General features: G+C 45.1%; 1 protein-coding gene across 1 annotated transcript in view; it reads left to right on the top strand.

The window, feature by feature from the left end:
- Positions 1–15722, top strand: part of LOC138467651 (glycogen phosphorylase, brain form) — a 760591-nt gene that overhangs the window by 509366 nt on the left and 235503 nt on the right. Inside the window, exon 12 of the mRNA XM_069607828.1 lies at positions 7235–7349. Coding sequence (XP_069463929.1) covers positions 7235–7349 — 115 coding nt within the window. The remainder of the gene's footprint in view (positions 1–7234; positions 7350–15722) is intronic.

The following is a 15722-nucleotide window of genomic DNA, read 5'->3' as shown; positions in this document are numbered from 1 at the left end:
GTGTAAAGAGAAATCTTTTTTAACACTGCTCTCTTCCAAAGTAGAGTGGTAATGACAGTTCTTGCCAACGGAAAAGTTCCCAGTGTCTCTCTCTGGTGATCAAAACAACAAAAGAAATGCTCCACAATGGGCAACTCCATAGATTCGGGAGTTGCCACTTTTCCCTAGATTCCTTCTGGTTCTACTTTTCCTCTCTTATCACCCTGGGGCCCAGACCCTGTATCTTCTTGGATGCACTTCACTGTTCTCTTATTATTTCCAGTGGGTGCGAGTCCCAGACTCTCAGATCTATATTATAGCAACTTGGTATACTCTCCTGCCAAACAAAGGTTTTCTTCTGATGTGTCTCTTTTGCTCTCAGGGTCCCAGACCCTCTTATTCTCAAATTCTCATGTGGGTGCGGGTCCCAGCCTCGCAATGTGTGGTTGAAATAGCTTGGTTTACTATGCAGCTAAGTGTGTGCCTTCTTGTAGACTAGCTCTGCTTCTCTTAGGGTCCCAGACCTTCTTGTTCTCTTGGGGTGCGGGCCCCAGACTCGTAATGCTCGATTACAATAGCTTAGATCACTCTGCTGCCAAGCATATGCTCCCTTGTGTAATGTCTCTGCTTCTCTTAAGGAGCCAAACCCTCTTGTTCTCGCACTCTCATATCGGTGTCAGTCCCAGACCACCTTATCTCATGTTCGGCAGCCATTCCCCAAGTTCTCCCAGACTTCTCTGTCTGCCTGCGTACCTGTTGCTCTGGTTCACGTCCTCCTAGCAGCGGTGCTTCCCTCTGAGGTTTGCTCGGGCAGCATTTCAAGTAGCTCTGGTTGCTTGGACTACTTCTGTGCTCCTGTTCGCCTCCACGCGTGGCATCTCCTGCTGTAGTACCCTGTTAGCAAGATCAGCGTCTCCCAGGCTTCCTCGTCAGAGGATGGCTCTCTCCATGTTGGTTTCCTTCTACAGATTTGTATTTCCCTTGACCAATCAAATGCAGTGATTGACTAGACCGTAGCTCTGGTTCTCTGGAGTGATCATCATATTCCTGGTCATCTTCACAGTATTTGAATTGGAGTTATATGGGAAATAATTGTTATTTTCAGGGCCGTCAGTCAGGTCTAACCTAGAAGGTTGTTCGACCTCACAATGAAATACATTGGCACTGATTGGGCACCAGGAATGAGAGTTTGGCTTGGGGATGAAGGGAGAGTCTAATAAAGCAGAGGAATACCGTGTTCTCTGGAAATGGTCGACCCTAACCCCATAAAGGGCTTCCTCTCCTATGTGATCCCCCACCCCGGTGAACCACCCCCAGGGGAACTATTGTGCTGTGGATGCACACTTTCCTGGCCCCATGGGAAAGGTCTTCCCCTAGGGGAGAAGGGACGACATCCTCCGATTCATCACAGTGGATACTATCCAGAGTACAGCATCAGAAACTGCATGATCATCCTCCAAAGCTCAGACATCTGCCTCTGGAACATATCTCGATTTTTCTAGCAAAAGGAGCCATCGAGAGTCACGAAACAGGTAAACAAGGGCATTTACTCACTGCATTTTCTAGTTTAAAAAAAGATAAAACTAAAAGGCCAGTGCTAGACTTAAGACCCACAAGAAATGAACCCCCAGAAATTCAGAAGGACCACTCTACAAGATGTCATTCCCCTCGTCAAAAACCTGATTACACTGCAAAACTGGATATTAAAGATGCATACTGTTAGGGACAGTTTTTATGGAGTCCAACTTGGGGGCTTCATGGGGCCATATCTAAGACAGTACAGAACTCCACTCTTGGTGTGGAGCTGTGCCACCTGGGAACATTTGGTGGTGTGGGCCGAGCGGCCGGGTTTGTCTTGGGGACAGGGGGAGGTGGCTGTGGCTTGGTGCAGGGAGGCTGTGGTGTGCATGTGATCCAAATAAACACTATGTATTATAGAGGTGGGGGGGGTTTATTTGGATGAGATTGGACCGGGATGGATCTTTGGAAGGCTTGGTGGTATCACATCTCACATGGACACGATTACGGAGGCCAGCTCAATACTTGTGGTGTGCGGACCAAGGTATAACCTTGTTTAGATTACAATAGGCAGTCAGGGTGAGTCAAGTCTAAAACACATTCAGAGTGGCGTTGGGCTATTCTTGGGGAGTAAAACCACAGTGGTTGGACTTTTGGAGTGCCATAGGTGATTCAGGGGCGGCGGACCCTATTGGTCAGAATATGCAGTGTTATTATCACTTAGTTGGACCACCCTGGTACGGGTCTATCTTGCAACATATGTAGTAGCTTTCTTCTTTTAAGAATGGATACAGTTACACATATATGATACTTTTTGGAACACAGTTCAGAGGGAGTGACTTAACATGTATACTACCTGAAGGCCTAAAGCTGCTCAGGGAAAAGTATACACACAGTGGAACTATTTTAGAGGTGCCCTGGGGCAATTCCGGGAACGCACAACGCAGTGTTACAAGTTTAAAAGAGCAGCTGCTATTCAAGGCCAGTATAACCTATTGGTACATAACTTTTACACCATTTACTTTGCAGCCGCCATCTGGGAAGGTGAGTGTGTGCCCCTTGTACCCCAACTCCATTTGACATGTATGCTTTTAAAAAGCATTTTCCGTGCTAAGTCGCCTCGCCTTTCAAGAGCATTTTTCACTTCCCGATATGTCAAGCACCCGCCTCCCAACCCTCCCTGCCATTACTGTACTCCAGCAAAACACCACCATTCTTATTACCTTTTATTATCTAGCCTAATTGTGTAAGGTGGCCACAGGTTTTTCATGAATTTGGTTTTGTCCCCAGGGTTATGTTTTTTTAATGTTAATTATGCAGGTCCCCAAATTTATATCAAGATCAATGGTTTAATCTTGACCCCCAGGCAGGAATTCGCGCTATCAGCATTATTGTTTGCTCTCTCTGTGGCCATCTTGGCCCAACAAATTAAGGGGAATACTGCAATTCAGTGACCTATTTGTCTCTATTTGCTAAAAACACCATGTTCATGATAAAATATCTGACAGATTATCTCCCTGTTGTTATGGATGAGTTAAAGCTTTTTGAACAGGTTTCTGGGTATAAAGTGAATTGTAATAAGTCTAGCTTTCTACATATCACTACGCCGCAGGAAGAAATTCAGAGACTTGAACAATGATACCCCTATAGGTGGGAGAAATATCTCGAATATCCTGGGATTTATTATACTAAATCTGCAGCTATGTTTTAGAAACACAATATTCCAGGAATACTCACAAATCTATCAGGATCTAATAAATTGAGATCCTGAGAGATTTCTTCATTGAGCCATGTGATGGCTGATGAAAAGGAATATTGTAGCTGAGGTTTCTAGGCTTTGAAATCGCTTCTTATTTATTTTTCACAGCTGGACCTTTAAAGTTTTTAAAGGAAAAGTGCCCAAACTGCCCCCCCGTGAGTGTCTGTGTGCCCCTATGCCCCCCGTGAGTGTTTGTGTGCCCCCATGCCCCCCATGAGTGTCTGTGTGCCCCCATGACCCCTGTGAGTGTCTGTGTGCTCCTATGCCCCCCCTGTGCCCCCCCTGTGCCCCCATGCACCCGTGAGTGTCTGTGTGCCCCCATTCCCCCCTGTGAGTGTCTGTGTACCCCCCTGCCCTCCCTTCCTGCCTTCTACCCCTTTCCCCCTCCATAATTCCCTCCTCTTCCACTATCTTCCTACTCCCCATCCTACTTATTTCTCCCTCCTCTCAGCCTTCTCCCTCCTAGCACTTACTCCTATCATCTGTTCCCATGACTTTTGATAGCAGCTTGTCTGTCTCCCCTCCTCCCCACTTGTTCTTCTCCCTCCTCCCCCCTCCCAGCTTTTTGAATTTGTCACTGACAAATTTGCTCAGTAGCGTGCCTTGTCCATCTCCTTTCTCCCCACTCATATCCCCCCACACCCCTCCCACCCCTCCTCTTGTATACCTCCTGCACTACATCAATTGTCGTCAGTCATAGTAATGTTACTGCTTGCTTTGTTCTCCTTCCTATCCATTTCCTCTTGCCTTACTTGTTCTATGCACTTGCACTATCAGACATGTCGACAGGCCTATCACGCGGGTTATTTTTCACATTATGTATTGTTTCAAGGAGTTATACTGAATGTAACTGTATTCTCCTATGTTCCCTCCCTCCTTGAAGCGCTTTGAAACACATTGTGTATAGGCGCTATATAAATAAACAATCAATCAATCAATCAATGTATTTGGTGTAATGATCTGTCAAGGGTAACCTCAAGGACATGGGTTACTTGTAGGCTCAAAGTTGGATTGGGTAATCCGGACCTGACAGCAGCTTTGCCTTGGATTGGTTGGACTCCTGTTCTCAGAAGAAATGGCACAGCTTAGAATAATCATATTTCTTGGTTCCTATAGAATCACTCACATGGTGATCCAGTTAATTGCAGCACTGGGAAAGCTTTCAGCCTCTCTGACCCTTCTATCATACTGGGATATGGTGCAACGCTCATTAATTATGGAAGCTCTCTTGTCCACTCTCATGCCAGTATAAAGCAATTCATATTTTATTCCAAGCTGTCAAGCGGAGCCATTTTAAAATTGGCTCTCGGTAGGGGGTAGGTTTTATTTATACAATGGGATCAACCACTTCGCAAAATGGTACAGAAAAGTCTGTAGATGAATAGCGGGAGGGGATTTTCAATTTTTACAATTGGGTCACTGGGCTTCACAACCAGCCACATTAGACAATGGCTGTCGGGAACTGGCTGGTTACGAATAGATGCTGTCCTTGGGAGTGGCGTCCTATCATGTCTCTCTTTTTTGGTCCCATTTAAGCACACGTTCATGACTCAGTGGGAGCAAGATTTGCAGATGGAGACAGATGATATCCTTTGGTTTACAATCTGCCCTAGTGCAGCTAAACTCCTATTATGTATACAGACGAAAGAAAATGACTACGAAATAATGATGAGGTGGTATTTAACCCCAGTACCCCTGGACAAGATGTATCCCACTGCACATACTTTCTGTGGATGCGTCTGTCTCTCAGGGTCCCGTCTTTCACCTATGATGCTCCTGTTGTATGGATCCTCCGTCCTGGTACACAGTCCTTGCATTTATTAAGTGAATACTTTCTCTGAAGCTTCCATGGGATCCACAGGTAGGCCTCTTAGACAATGGGGACACAGACAACTTTTATAGGTGAGTGGGTCTCCAGGCAAGCCTCACATCCCAATTGCATTTGGCGGGCCTGCCATATCTAGGTCCAAAGTTAAAAGACTTCCAGACTTCCTTCCATTCGGATCTAGTGGTCTAATTGCGTTAGTTCAGGTCCATATTCAGAAATATATCTCCAGATGGCTGCCATTTATACAATGTGTACAGCAATCAAATGAGTTGGCTATCATTTACAGACCAACGCTGTTGAGCAAGTTGCCTCTGCTGTAAGTTGTATTTTATTGGTGCCTATAATTTGATAGGGTGAAGTGGGTGGGCCTTACAGAAGATTCTACATATATGATCTGTTTTGAAAGGTTTTCCTATGATTGGGGTCTGTTTGTGATGCTAACCTTCTGTTTTCTTTGTGGCGTTGACGTGCTCGCTTGCCTTGCACTGCACATTGTTGTATTGTCCCTAACTCTGATTCCGTAACTTCCATGCTAATGCAAAAGTGCATTAATAAATGATAAACAAGAGATGACTTATAGACGTGTGTATGTTGACTACGAAATGAAGTTGAATGCAGCGCACTTTTTAGCTATCACTGCTTTGAAAACCCCATTCTAAATTCACCCCTAGTGTATTCTTTCAACCTTTCTGTACTGTGTGCTGCTAATTTAAGTACATTGTCTGCATACAATACTCCCTCTCTCTTAAACGAGACATGCCCATATTTCTTTCCTTGAAAAACACATGTGGCACCACTCCATAGTGGAAGTAGGACAGGCGTGTTGGATCGAGCAGATGTTGATTTCTTAAATCATTTGTTTCCTCTGCTACTCTTTTGTCTTCTCATCTGTTTAAACATTCATGCCATGCCATCCACCAGCGGTATCCCCCTTTCCGTCACCTAGAAAACCTCTCCAACTCTTACTGAGTCTATTCATGCCATGCCATCCACCAGCGGTATCCCCCTTTCCGTCACCTAGATAACCTCTCCAACTCTTACTGAGTCTATTCATGCCATGCCATCCACCAGCGGTAGCCCCCTTTCCGTCACCTAGAAAACCTCTCCTACTCTTACTGAGTCTACCTTCACTTTGCCAGACGTTTACTTTGTCATACATGTGCTTCTTCATGCCTTTACTTCATCTGCATCTTCGCATTGTAAAGGTGGCAATGCATGGGGTTAGGGTAAGCTAAAGGATAAGGTTGGGGTCAAGGCTGGGAGAGGGGTAGAATATGGGGTTAAAAAGTAATGGGGGAAGGGTAAAAGAGTAAAGAGGGTGTCCCCCTGTAATGACAAAGTGAACACTGGGAGAAGTGAAAGATAGGAGCTGTCAAGGTATGGAGAATTAAATGTGACTAAGGGAATGTAGGGTGAAGTGAATGCAGGGGAAGTCAACTTATGCTTTTGACGACATTGCGGGTCATTCCGAGTTTGGAAGTAGCCATGGTGCTATTAGCACCATGGCTGCCTCCAAACCCGGGTCCCGGTCCGGGTGGACGGAATGGGGTCTTACCGGGACATTCTGACCTATGCGGACCCGCCATGTCCCCATGCCGAAAACCATTCCCCATTCCCATTTCAGCCCTCTCATAGGGCTCAAATGGGAATGGGGAATGGTTTTCGGAAGGGCTCAATGGGCAATGGGAAGGCTCATAGGGCTCAATGGGAATGGGGAAGGAGCAAATAACGGGCCCGCAAATATCGGTCCCGTTATTTGCTCCATGGTCCCTTAACTGGTCCCGCTAAGGGCAGCTGTTCAGACCAGCCGTTCTTGGTGGGACCCGCTAAGGGACCTTGTAATAGGGTTGTAGGGGGTTAACGGCACCAGCATCCTTACCGGTGCTGTTAACCCCCTACGCCAGGGTCGTAATGTCCCCCATTGGCTCTGACTGCCACTGGGCCAATTTGGGCGAATTTGTCTATGCAGCTTTGTATTTTTTCTGAAACCGCCAGGCAATGCCTCTGTGCATGTGGCATTATGCAGTTAGTAAACCCGGAGACCGACCTGTTAAATGTTTCCTTGATCCACATATGATGCATGCAATTGTACCAGTTTAAGAGGCCAATGGGGGCTAACCTCAGTGCTTTGATATATTGATATATTTCAGCTTTAAAGACTTCTACGAGCTCGAGCCAGAGAAGTTCCAGAACAAAACAAATGGCATCACCCCTAGGCGCTGGCTTCAGCTCTGCAACCCAGGATTGGCGGACATTATTGTTGAGGTATGGAAAGAACCCAAGGTTAACATTTGAAACATGTAATGATGAAAAGTACACGCACACACTTGTAATTGTTGGAAGTTTCTCTAGGAGTAGCAGCACCTCAGCGATGATGCAACTGGCTCTTCACATGATAAGTACAGCATCTCTTAACTGACTTTCCACATTACTTAACCAGATTTCACAAGTAAGCAATAATGAGGCGTTCAGCAGTCAGTATTGTTATTGTTATTGTGCTTATACCACGCCAAAGCCCGTAGGCATCCAGGCACCGAGAGAACAGAATATAGTGAGCAAAAAGATTACCGCAGAGGTTTGCACTAACACTAATTAAAAAGGTACATTTTTAATTGTTTTCGGAAGGCAAGAAGATCTTCTGTCTTACGCAGGGATGCAGGCAGTGCATTCCATGCCTTAGCTCCCTGAGTGTGGAAAGCCCTTCCAGAACCTCGGGAGCGTTTCACCCGGTGCTGTACCAAAAAACAGCCTTCAGCCGACCTAAGATTCCTTTTAGGCTGGTAGATACCAATGACATCCTCTAGGTAAGCAGGAGCATTTCCAAAGATGCATTTATGACATATTGTCATCAGTTTAAATTGAATTCTGCTTTCCACGGGAAGCCAGTGCAATTTTCTCCTGGTATGTGTGATACGCCTAGGTTGACAGGGATTTGTTACGCTTGAGTCTTTAACATAGAGGAGGGGCCGTTAACACCCAGTTTGGTACACCAACTGCAGCGTTACTGCTATTAGATCCCCAGGCAAATGACCAGAAATAAGGAAGTGGAAGGTTTGGTGTGAATGAGATTTATGAGAGGAGATGCTGATATGGTGATGGGGAGCGTTGCCATGTGCGCACCAAGATATATTGTGGGATGATGTATATGCCCATATTGATTTTGTGATGTGGTGATGGGGAGCATTGCCGTGTGCGCACTGCAAGATATATCGTGGGATGATGTATATGCCCGTATTGATTTGGTGATATGTTGTGAGGTGGAGTGTATGCAAGAAGACACTGGAGATAAATACTTTGCGGATAGTCATGTGTCGGTTTGGTGAAGATAAAGAGGTCTCTAGATATTTGGAAGGGGGAATTACACTGGTTGAGGAACGAATGGAGATCTAGTAGATGTTCATAGTGTTAGTATAAACACAGTTTAAATCCCTATTGCAGGGTTACGCAGTATGATTGTGTGTCTGATTTGGCATGTTGTGGTGTTCTGAGAATGCAGTGTGAAAGAGAGGAGGTGGGTTCTGTCTGGACGTGGGTTTGTGAATGTGAATGGAGATATGTGTGTGTCCTGTAAGGAAGGGAGGTGTGTTGGGTTCCATGTAATAATGTCGCCACATATATGCCCATGTCCCCATATATATGGTCACCCATATAATGTTGCTGCAACCTTTTCCCAGCGATATTATTTACGGCGACCATATATATGGGGATAATATTACCTGATACCATGTGTTGTATCTTGCTGTACTAGATGGATGGATGCCGGGGGGCTGGAATTCATGATGTCAGAGAGAATATTGATGCATGAGTGGGAGAGTGCTAATACTCTGGCGTTCTATGCTCAGGCAGTTGGAGAAATATATGCTGGGTGATGGGAGCCAGTGGGCCTCTTTCTGTAACTTCAGTGTAACTGGAATAAAGGACTTGCATTGTAATTTACCTGGAGTGGCTATTGATCTTTCGTCACAATAGTTCGCACCATCAATTACCTTGCTGCACCAGCCAAAGTTTCTGACGTAGGATTGTTCCTTGGCATGGTAGGGTATTGTGCCAGATATCTACCTCACCATGCAGCAATGACGGAGCCATTACAGCTGCTATTTTAGAAGGACAAGATTTTTCAGTGGTCGAGGGAGTGCCAGCAGGTGTTTGGCTAGATCAAGAGTGCTCTGGCGACTGCCAAACAACTAGCCTGTTTCATCCCATTGTGGCACACAGAGATCATCGTAGATGCTAGTCCGGTGGGTCTAGGTGCCATCCTAGCTCAAAGTAGCACCATGGTCTCTGTGCCGTGGCACATGGTTGACTATGCCAGTGGAGCTCTGTCACCCACAGAGTGTGAATACTCACAAGCAGAGAGAGAGCTTAGCTGCTGTGTGGGCGTGTGAACATTTCCACCATTTCATCATTGGCAAGACGTTCACAATAGTGCCAGATCATCAGGTGTTACTATAGTTATTTTGGAATCTGTGAATGAAGATGTTGCTGTGTATTGAAAGATGAGGCATCCGTCTGCAGGAATACTGTTATGACATTGTGCACTGGCCTGGGGGTGATCAAAACCCAGCTGACTACCTCTCACACCAGCCAGGACATAGTACTCAGGTGCCAAGGGAAGGGGACGCAGAATAGATCCATGATGTCACTACAAATGCCCTCCCACTGGTGCTCACACTGCATTTCGTCACACATGCATCTCAAGACCCATCGCTTGTTCTGGCTGTTGAACTGACCAACAATAACAATATGAGTGACTATCTGAGACATCTCAAACACCAATCACAAGACAAACAAAATGGAGATTGAAAGAATGGGCAAAATCCACACAGAGCCGGTTGGTTGTTACAGTGTCATTAATAAGGAGAATAGTGCAAATGGCTCATCAAGGTCATAGAGGAGTTGAGAACACAAAGAAACAGCTCTGACAGCAAGCGTGATTCTCATTTATGGATGCACTGGTTGAGGAGACGATACGCCACTGCTTTCCATGCCAATGCACATACAAGCTGGATCCTTCCATACCCCTGCAAGAAACTGTAATATCTGAGAGGCCGTGGCATAGGGTTGCCATGGATTTCTATGGGCCCATGGAGAGAGGTGACTATCTATTGGTGATGAGTGACAGAATTTCGCGATTCTCTGTAATAAAGCAGTCACACACAACAGCATTTGCTCATGTAGCTGATGTCATTGATTAGGTGTTCAGTGAATGGAGCATTCCCCACACAGTAAAGACGGACAGTGGCCCACCGTTCAATGGAAATGATTTTAGCAGATTTGCATGACACATGGGAGTCATGCACCAGAAGATCACGCCTCTGGCCGCAAACCAATGGAATGGCTGAGAGATTTATGCCATTGGTCCAGAGAACAGTCCAAAGAGTACTGAGTGAGGAGATGTCCATCCAGCAGGCCATATGTAGGATGCTGGAACACACCACATTACGCCATGGGGAAAACACGTGCTGAACTCATGGTGGCATACCGGACAGGGACACGGTTCTCAGACTGTTGGCAGACAGAGGAGCGATTAATGGCAAAGTTCGAGTAAGGGATGCCCAGGTTAAACAACAGATGAAGGAATAGACGGACCGGAGGAGGGGAGCCTGATCAAAGGAATTTAACACAGAAGTAGTAGTGTTGGTGAGACAACAGATACAGAAGAAACATGCTTGAAGTATGCAGCAACACCCTTTCAAGTAATAGCTATCAAATGGACTATGGGGACGGCCCAGAATGAGTGTCAGGAGATTACAAGAAACTCTTAACTTTTCAAACACCTATTGAGAGGGGCTGAAGAAGGGAAAGGAGAGGACGGGCAAGCTGATGGTCAGGAGACCTCAAACAGCCATCAGAGGTCCCAGGAGCCCCTGAGAGCAAGGAAAGAAGAGGACGGAAGAAATGCCCTTGAAGATGGATACGGGAAGCTCTCAGAGGATGATGAAGAAGCCTCACTGACAGGTGGAAGATATATGAGATAGAGCAAAGGAGATATGTGAGGGGGTGATGTTGCAAGGAGACTCACTGGCCCTTTAACAACTGGAACCAGTGTGCAAAGAAATGATCAAGTGGGTAGAGGGAGGAAGGAGAAAGGAAAAGGGAAGAGCAGGTGTTAGTGTAAGCGGGAGGAGTGAGAAGAGAGTAGCAAAGAGAAATCAGTATATCCTCCATTGCTGTGTGGCGTCCCGTCAATTCCAGCCCAAGCTTACAAAACTTAATGTAAAAATGCCACACCTACTCTCCTAAACACATGTAGACAATGAACAGACCTTAGCATATGAGAGTGGCAGTTGCCTGTAATGTAATCTCTCCATTCCTCTGGTTTTCTCTTGCACATGGGCTTCTTCTTTGAACCCCCAAATACATTCTCTCATCAATAATAGTGGGAGTGAGTGGCAGAGGTCATTGTGCCCTTTATTATCCCCTCCTTCTGCTATTTACATGCCTAACATTTCCTGGCTGGGGTCTCAATTTGGATGTCCATGCCCAGCCACCAGAAAATATCTCTTGTTTTTCTTTTACTAAGATGTACTCCAAAATGTCCATATTGATCTAACCTTATCCCACATCTCATGCCCTGAGGGGGAATTGTCCTCTCACCTGCCAAGAAGGAATAACCACTGCTGCTACTTCTGCACCTTCCAAAATGGTATTTCCTCTTTGCCTGTTCCATCCTCCATCGAACTGCTCGACGTGGTCTTGTTAAAGACGGGTTTGTGCTCTTAATCCTTACTATACAATGCTTCCCACTACTCTCTTAACACCACAACCTTGGCTTCTTCCAAAACACTTGCCGCAATAACATTTTCCAACTTTCATTCCTTTTCAAACTGTGGAAGGAGCAGTCTAGAAAGGTTGTCTGTAACCACATTTTTAACTGTAGGATGTTACAAAATGGATGCACTCTTGTAGTTTAATAGACATTCTGACAGCCCTTGAAGAAGTCATAGCCATTCCCTTAGAAGTAAGCAAAGAGGCTAATGGATTTGCAGGCTTCTAAAACGCATTCTTTGGACCACAAACATTGCCAGAAATAAGTGATTCCCAATGTACTAGGAAAGATCTCCTTTCTGACGACTGAATCGCTACCTCCACCCTCTATATGCATCATAGACAGGAATGATTCTGTCTCTCTTTCATTCTTAGATGCACACCATGAAAGCACTGTGCCCAAACCTTGACTGGACACATCTGTTATGATTAATATGTTGCAAAATTCCTTCGATATGGAACATTATTTATGCTCCTAATAGGAATGTCCTTCTTAAGGAACTGTAAACACATCCAGAATAGAACTCCACCAATCCCAGAATTTGTTGTCACGTTCTTATTTGTGAATGAGGCTGATGCCTGAATTGCTCCAAAATTGTTTGACTTTACACTTCATACCTCCCTATGGTTTGATTAGTGCCCTAATAATGTTGCATAGAGCACGGGCAAACTCCATTTGCTACATTCTAGCGTTAATATCTAGACTGCCTTTTCTCTAGCTATGACATTTAATTGTTCATCACTGTGTTTTACATCATTTCATGAACTAGGATATTGTCTTAAAAGATTTCAAATAAAGAACAACATTGATGCAGAGCATAAACCCGGCAGGAAGGCAACACCCGTAGTTTGGAAGAGGGAGACCCATCATACAACAAAGTCGAAGGCAGTGCCACTAAGACACAGAACATCTGGACACCAGAAGCTGGAGCCACTGTGACCTACAGATGCCTGTGAACATGCATGAACTTGGACCTGGAACACAGACCAGGCTGATCTGTAGACAATACAAAAGACAGATCAGCATAAATACCGACATAACACACAAAACAGTGGTTTAGACATCGGCATAAGAAGACAGGGCACGTGGTAAGGAAGCCACAACACCCATCAGAAACCCAGAGATATCCTCCAGAATCCACCAAGTGGATACACAAGACAAGAATGCAAAATTGTCCTTTTTTCTTAAAAGTATAATGTACTGTTGCCATTATGTGTCCTGAAGAAAGCAGGAATATATTTATAACTGCTGAAACCGGTTGAAAAATTAAGTGGTTTGGGAGTGATGACCTAAACCCTGACACCCACCATAACAGAGCAGTGGACTCGGCTTAGATACTTCATCTTTTACTATAGACAGCAAAAAGGAATAACGCTGTTTTTGTTTTTAGAAATATTTGATCAGACGTACCAAGTACTTGTGAATAATAAGACACACAGATTGGAGGCGACATTAATAAAGCACATGATCAACCTCCAAGAAGTGTGCACATAATTTTAGATGCAGGAATGTAGTGAGAGAGGATAGGGTAAGGTCCTTGATAGTCCCTCACTTTAAACAGGCGTAACATCAGCGCACCCAAGGGTTAGCTTAACCTTTTGAGGGATAGCAAGACACATTGCACAGGGATATTTAGTTAATTGTAGGGACTCAGACTACAGGAATAACTTGATAAATGAATTGGTTCTGTCTATATGGTCTTACAGATGACTGGGCAAAGACAGAATGTAATAGCCTTTAGACTCCATTTTGTATACATATACTTAATAGATGTGTTCCATGCATTTCATTCAGCATGCACTGCATTGGCCTCTGAAACTGTGACCAGGCACAATGCCTTCTTTTGTACGTAGAAACCCATACCAAGGTGATACAAGCAGTTCAATGTAGAACATCTAAAGCACTTGTACCACGTGATATGCTGCTCATAGGCGTATCGTTGTAAATACTGATGCACCCCTGATGGTAGATCTATTGTACCTGGGATGTCTGGCTTTGTTGTTGGTTAGCTCCTGTGGGTCACATTTACTAACATGCCCTTGTACCATCAGCTGTGTCCCTCTGTTTGTCCCACCTTGCCCCCAGTGGTGCTCAATTCCTTGATACCACCTTCCCCTGCTCCCACCACCTCCTCAGGACTACTTTTGCTTTTTTAATGGTACATTTCCCTGTTTCATTTCCTTTAAAGCTCCCGATTTTACCACCACTTTGATACCACCATGTATGTACCACTCACACCTTTTGGTACCACTTCATCCACAGTTCTACTTTCACACTTGAGTGCCTTCTCCTGCACTGGACCATTGTCTCCACTTGGTACAGTCCCCCCCCCCCACTCAATGTCACTTTCAGCGTTGGTACCGCCTCCTCCTTAATAATAGTTCCAGCTGCAGTGTTACCGCCTTCTTCTATACCACCCTCACCTTCTGCCATCAATCCCTCTTCAGTAACACTACTATCTTCAATGCCCGACATTACTATCTCCTCCTCAACAGTACTCCCAGCACCTGAGGTTCCCACCTACTGAACATCAATTCTTCCACCCTAAATGTTCATCAGGTCCTTTCTCATCGACCTGCTCCCCCTCCATTCCAACGTCAAGCCTCTTTTTTTTCTACAGTCTTATCTTGTCACCACTGCTTCCAAATTCCAAATACTGTATCCAACCACTTCTCACAGCACTAAGTGACTGGTCTCTGGGTTGCATAGGGCGCTACTCTCTCTCACTAGTTTGGGCTGTTTGTCACTGTCTGTCCATGTGATATGTAACTGGAGTAGGGCTGAGATTGTTTGCTGCTTCTGGGTTCGCCTCAACTTACTTTTAGCTTAATGGGCTGGGCCAAGCCTTGGCCACCATCTTAGACTCTATTTCCCCATTTCTATTTATGCTTAAAATGGCCGGGGAGGGATCTAAACCCTGTGGTTGCCCAGCACGTGAATCTGCTGCTAAAGAAATAACTCTCAGAGTATTTTATTAACGTATCAGAAGGTAAAGGAAATAGCAATTTTAAGTAAAATTGTAACTTCGTATCTTCATGAATGAACGCTTGGTCAGTAGACAATGGACTGATACACAGGAAACCATCTGATGGAGAACCGCAGACTTATATCTCCTGCATGGGTTCGGGGCTCAGACAATGGTTCTCTAATACTTTGAAGTGACCTCCCTTCTGTCGCTTGATTTTTCATACGTGCAGCATACATTTCCCTCCTGAGTGCACAGTTGACTTTCTTTCTATTGACAAGGGTTTTTTATTAAAAAGAAAAGCATTAGAAATATTCTCCTATTCTCCTTTTGAAGTGACTTCTCTGCCTTCTACCCCCACCCCTACCCCCCAGGATCTTTTTCCCTAGCTTCAAAACGAAGTTTCTTTCTGCAGCTGAGTGCTTGATAATAGCAGCCTCATGCTATTTAAGATCATCCTGGCATAAAACCTTTTTTTTTTGATAAATGAAATAGCTACTTTATTTTCTTTTGGGGTTTGTTTTATCCTAGAGGCCCTTTCATACCCCTGTTTGGGTAAGGACAGTACATGTCACTGTCTCCTGTTATGTGACCGACAAGGGTGTGTGACCAAGGGACCCTCCCCACACCTACCCTGGCCCATTATCCACTGGCACCAGGAGGCACCCTGCCCCCTAGCTCCCTCCATTCGCTGTCCCCAGAACTAAACAGGGAACTTTGTCACAGTACCCTAACATTTATATTGGGAAATTGTCCTATGCCCCCAAGTGCATATCACATTCTCCCAATTGTTTACTTAGAACTAAACATATGAAAAGACAGTTTTTACATACCTTCGTAGAAATAACGTTCTGTGGGGCGTCTACATCTGCCCCCTCCCAACCTCTCCATATCTCTAACTCTG

This window comes from Ambystoma mexicanum, chromosome 4q, assembly GCF_040938575.1.
Source record: "Ambystoma mexicanum isolate Mex_15411 chromosome 4q, UKY_AmexF1_1, whole genome shotgun sequence".
Lineage (NCBI taxonomy): Eukaryota > Metazoa > Chordata > Amphibia > Caudata > Ambystomatidae > Ambystoma > Ambystoma mexicanum.
The sequence above is the reverse complement of the archived record's forward strand: the minus strand, read 5'-3'. Positions and strand labels throughout refer to the sequence as shown.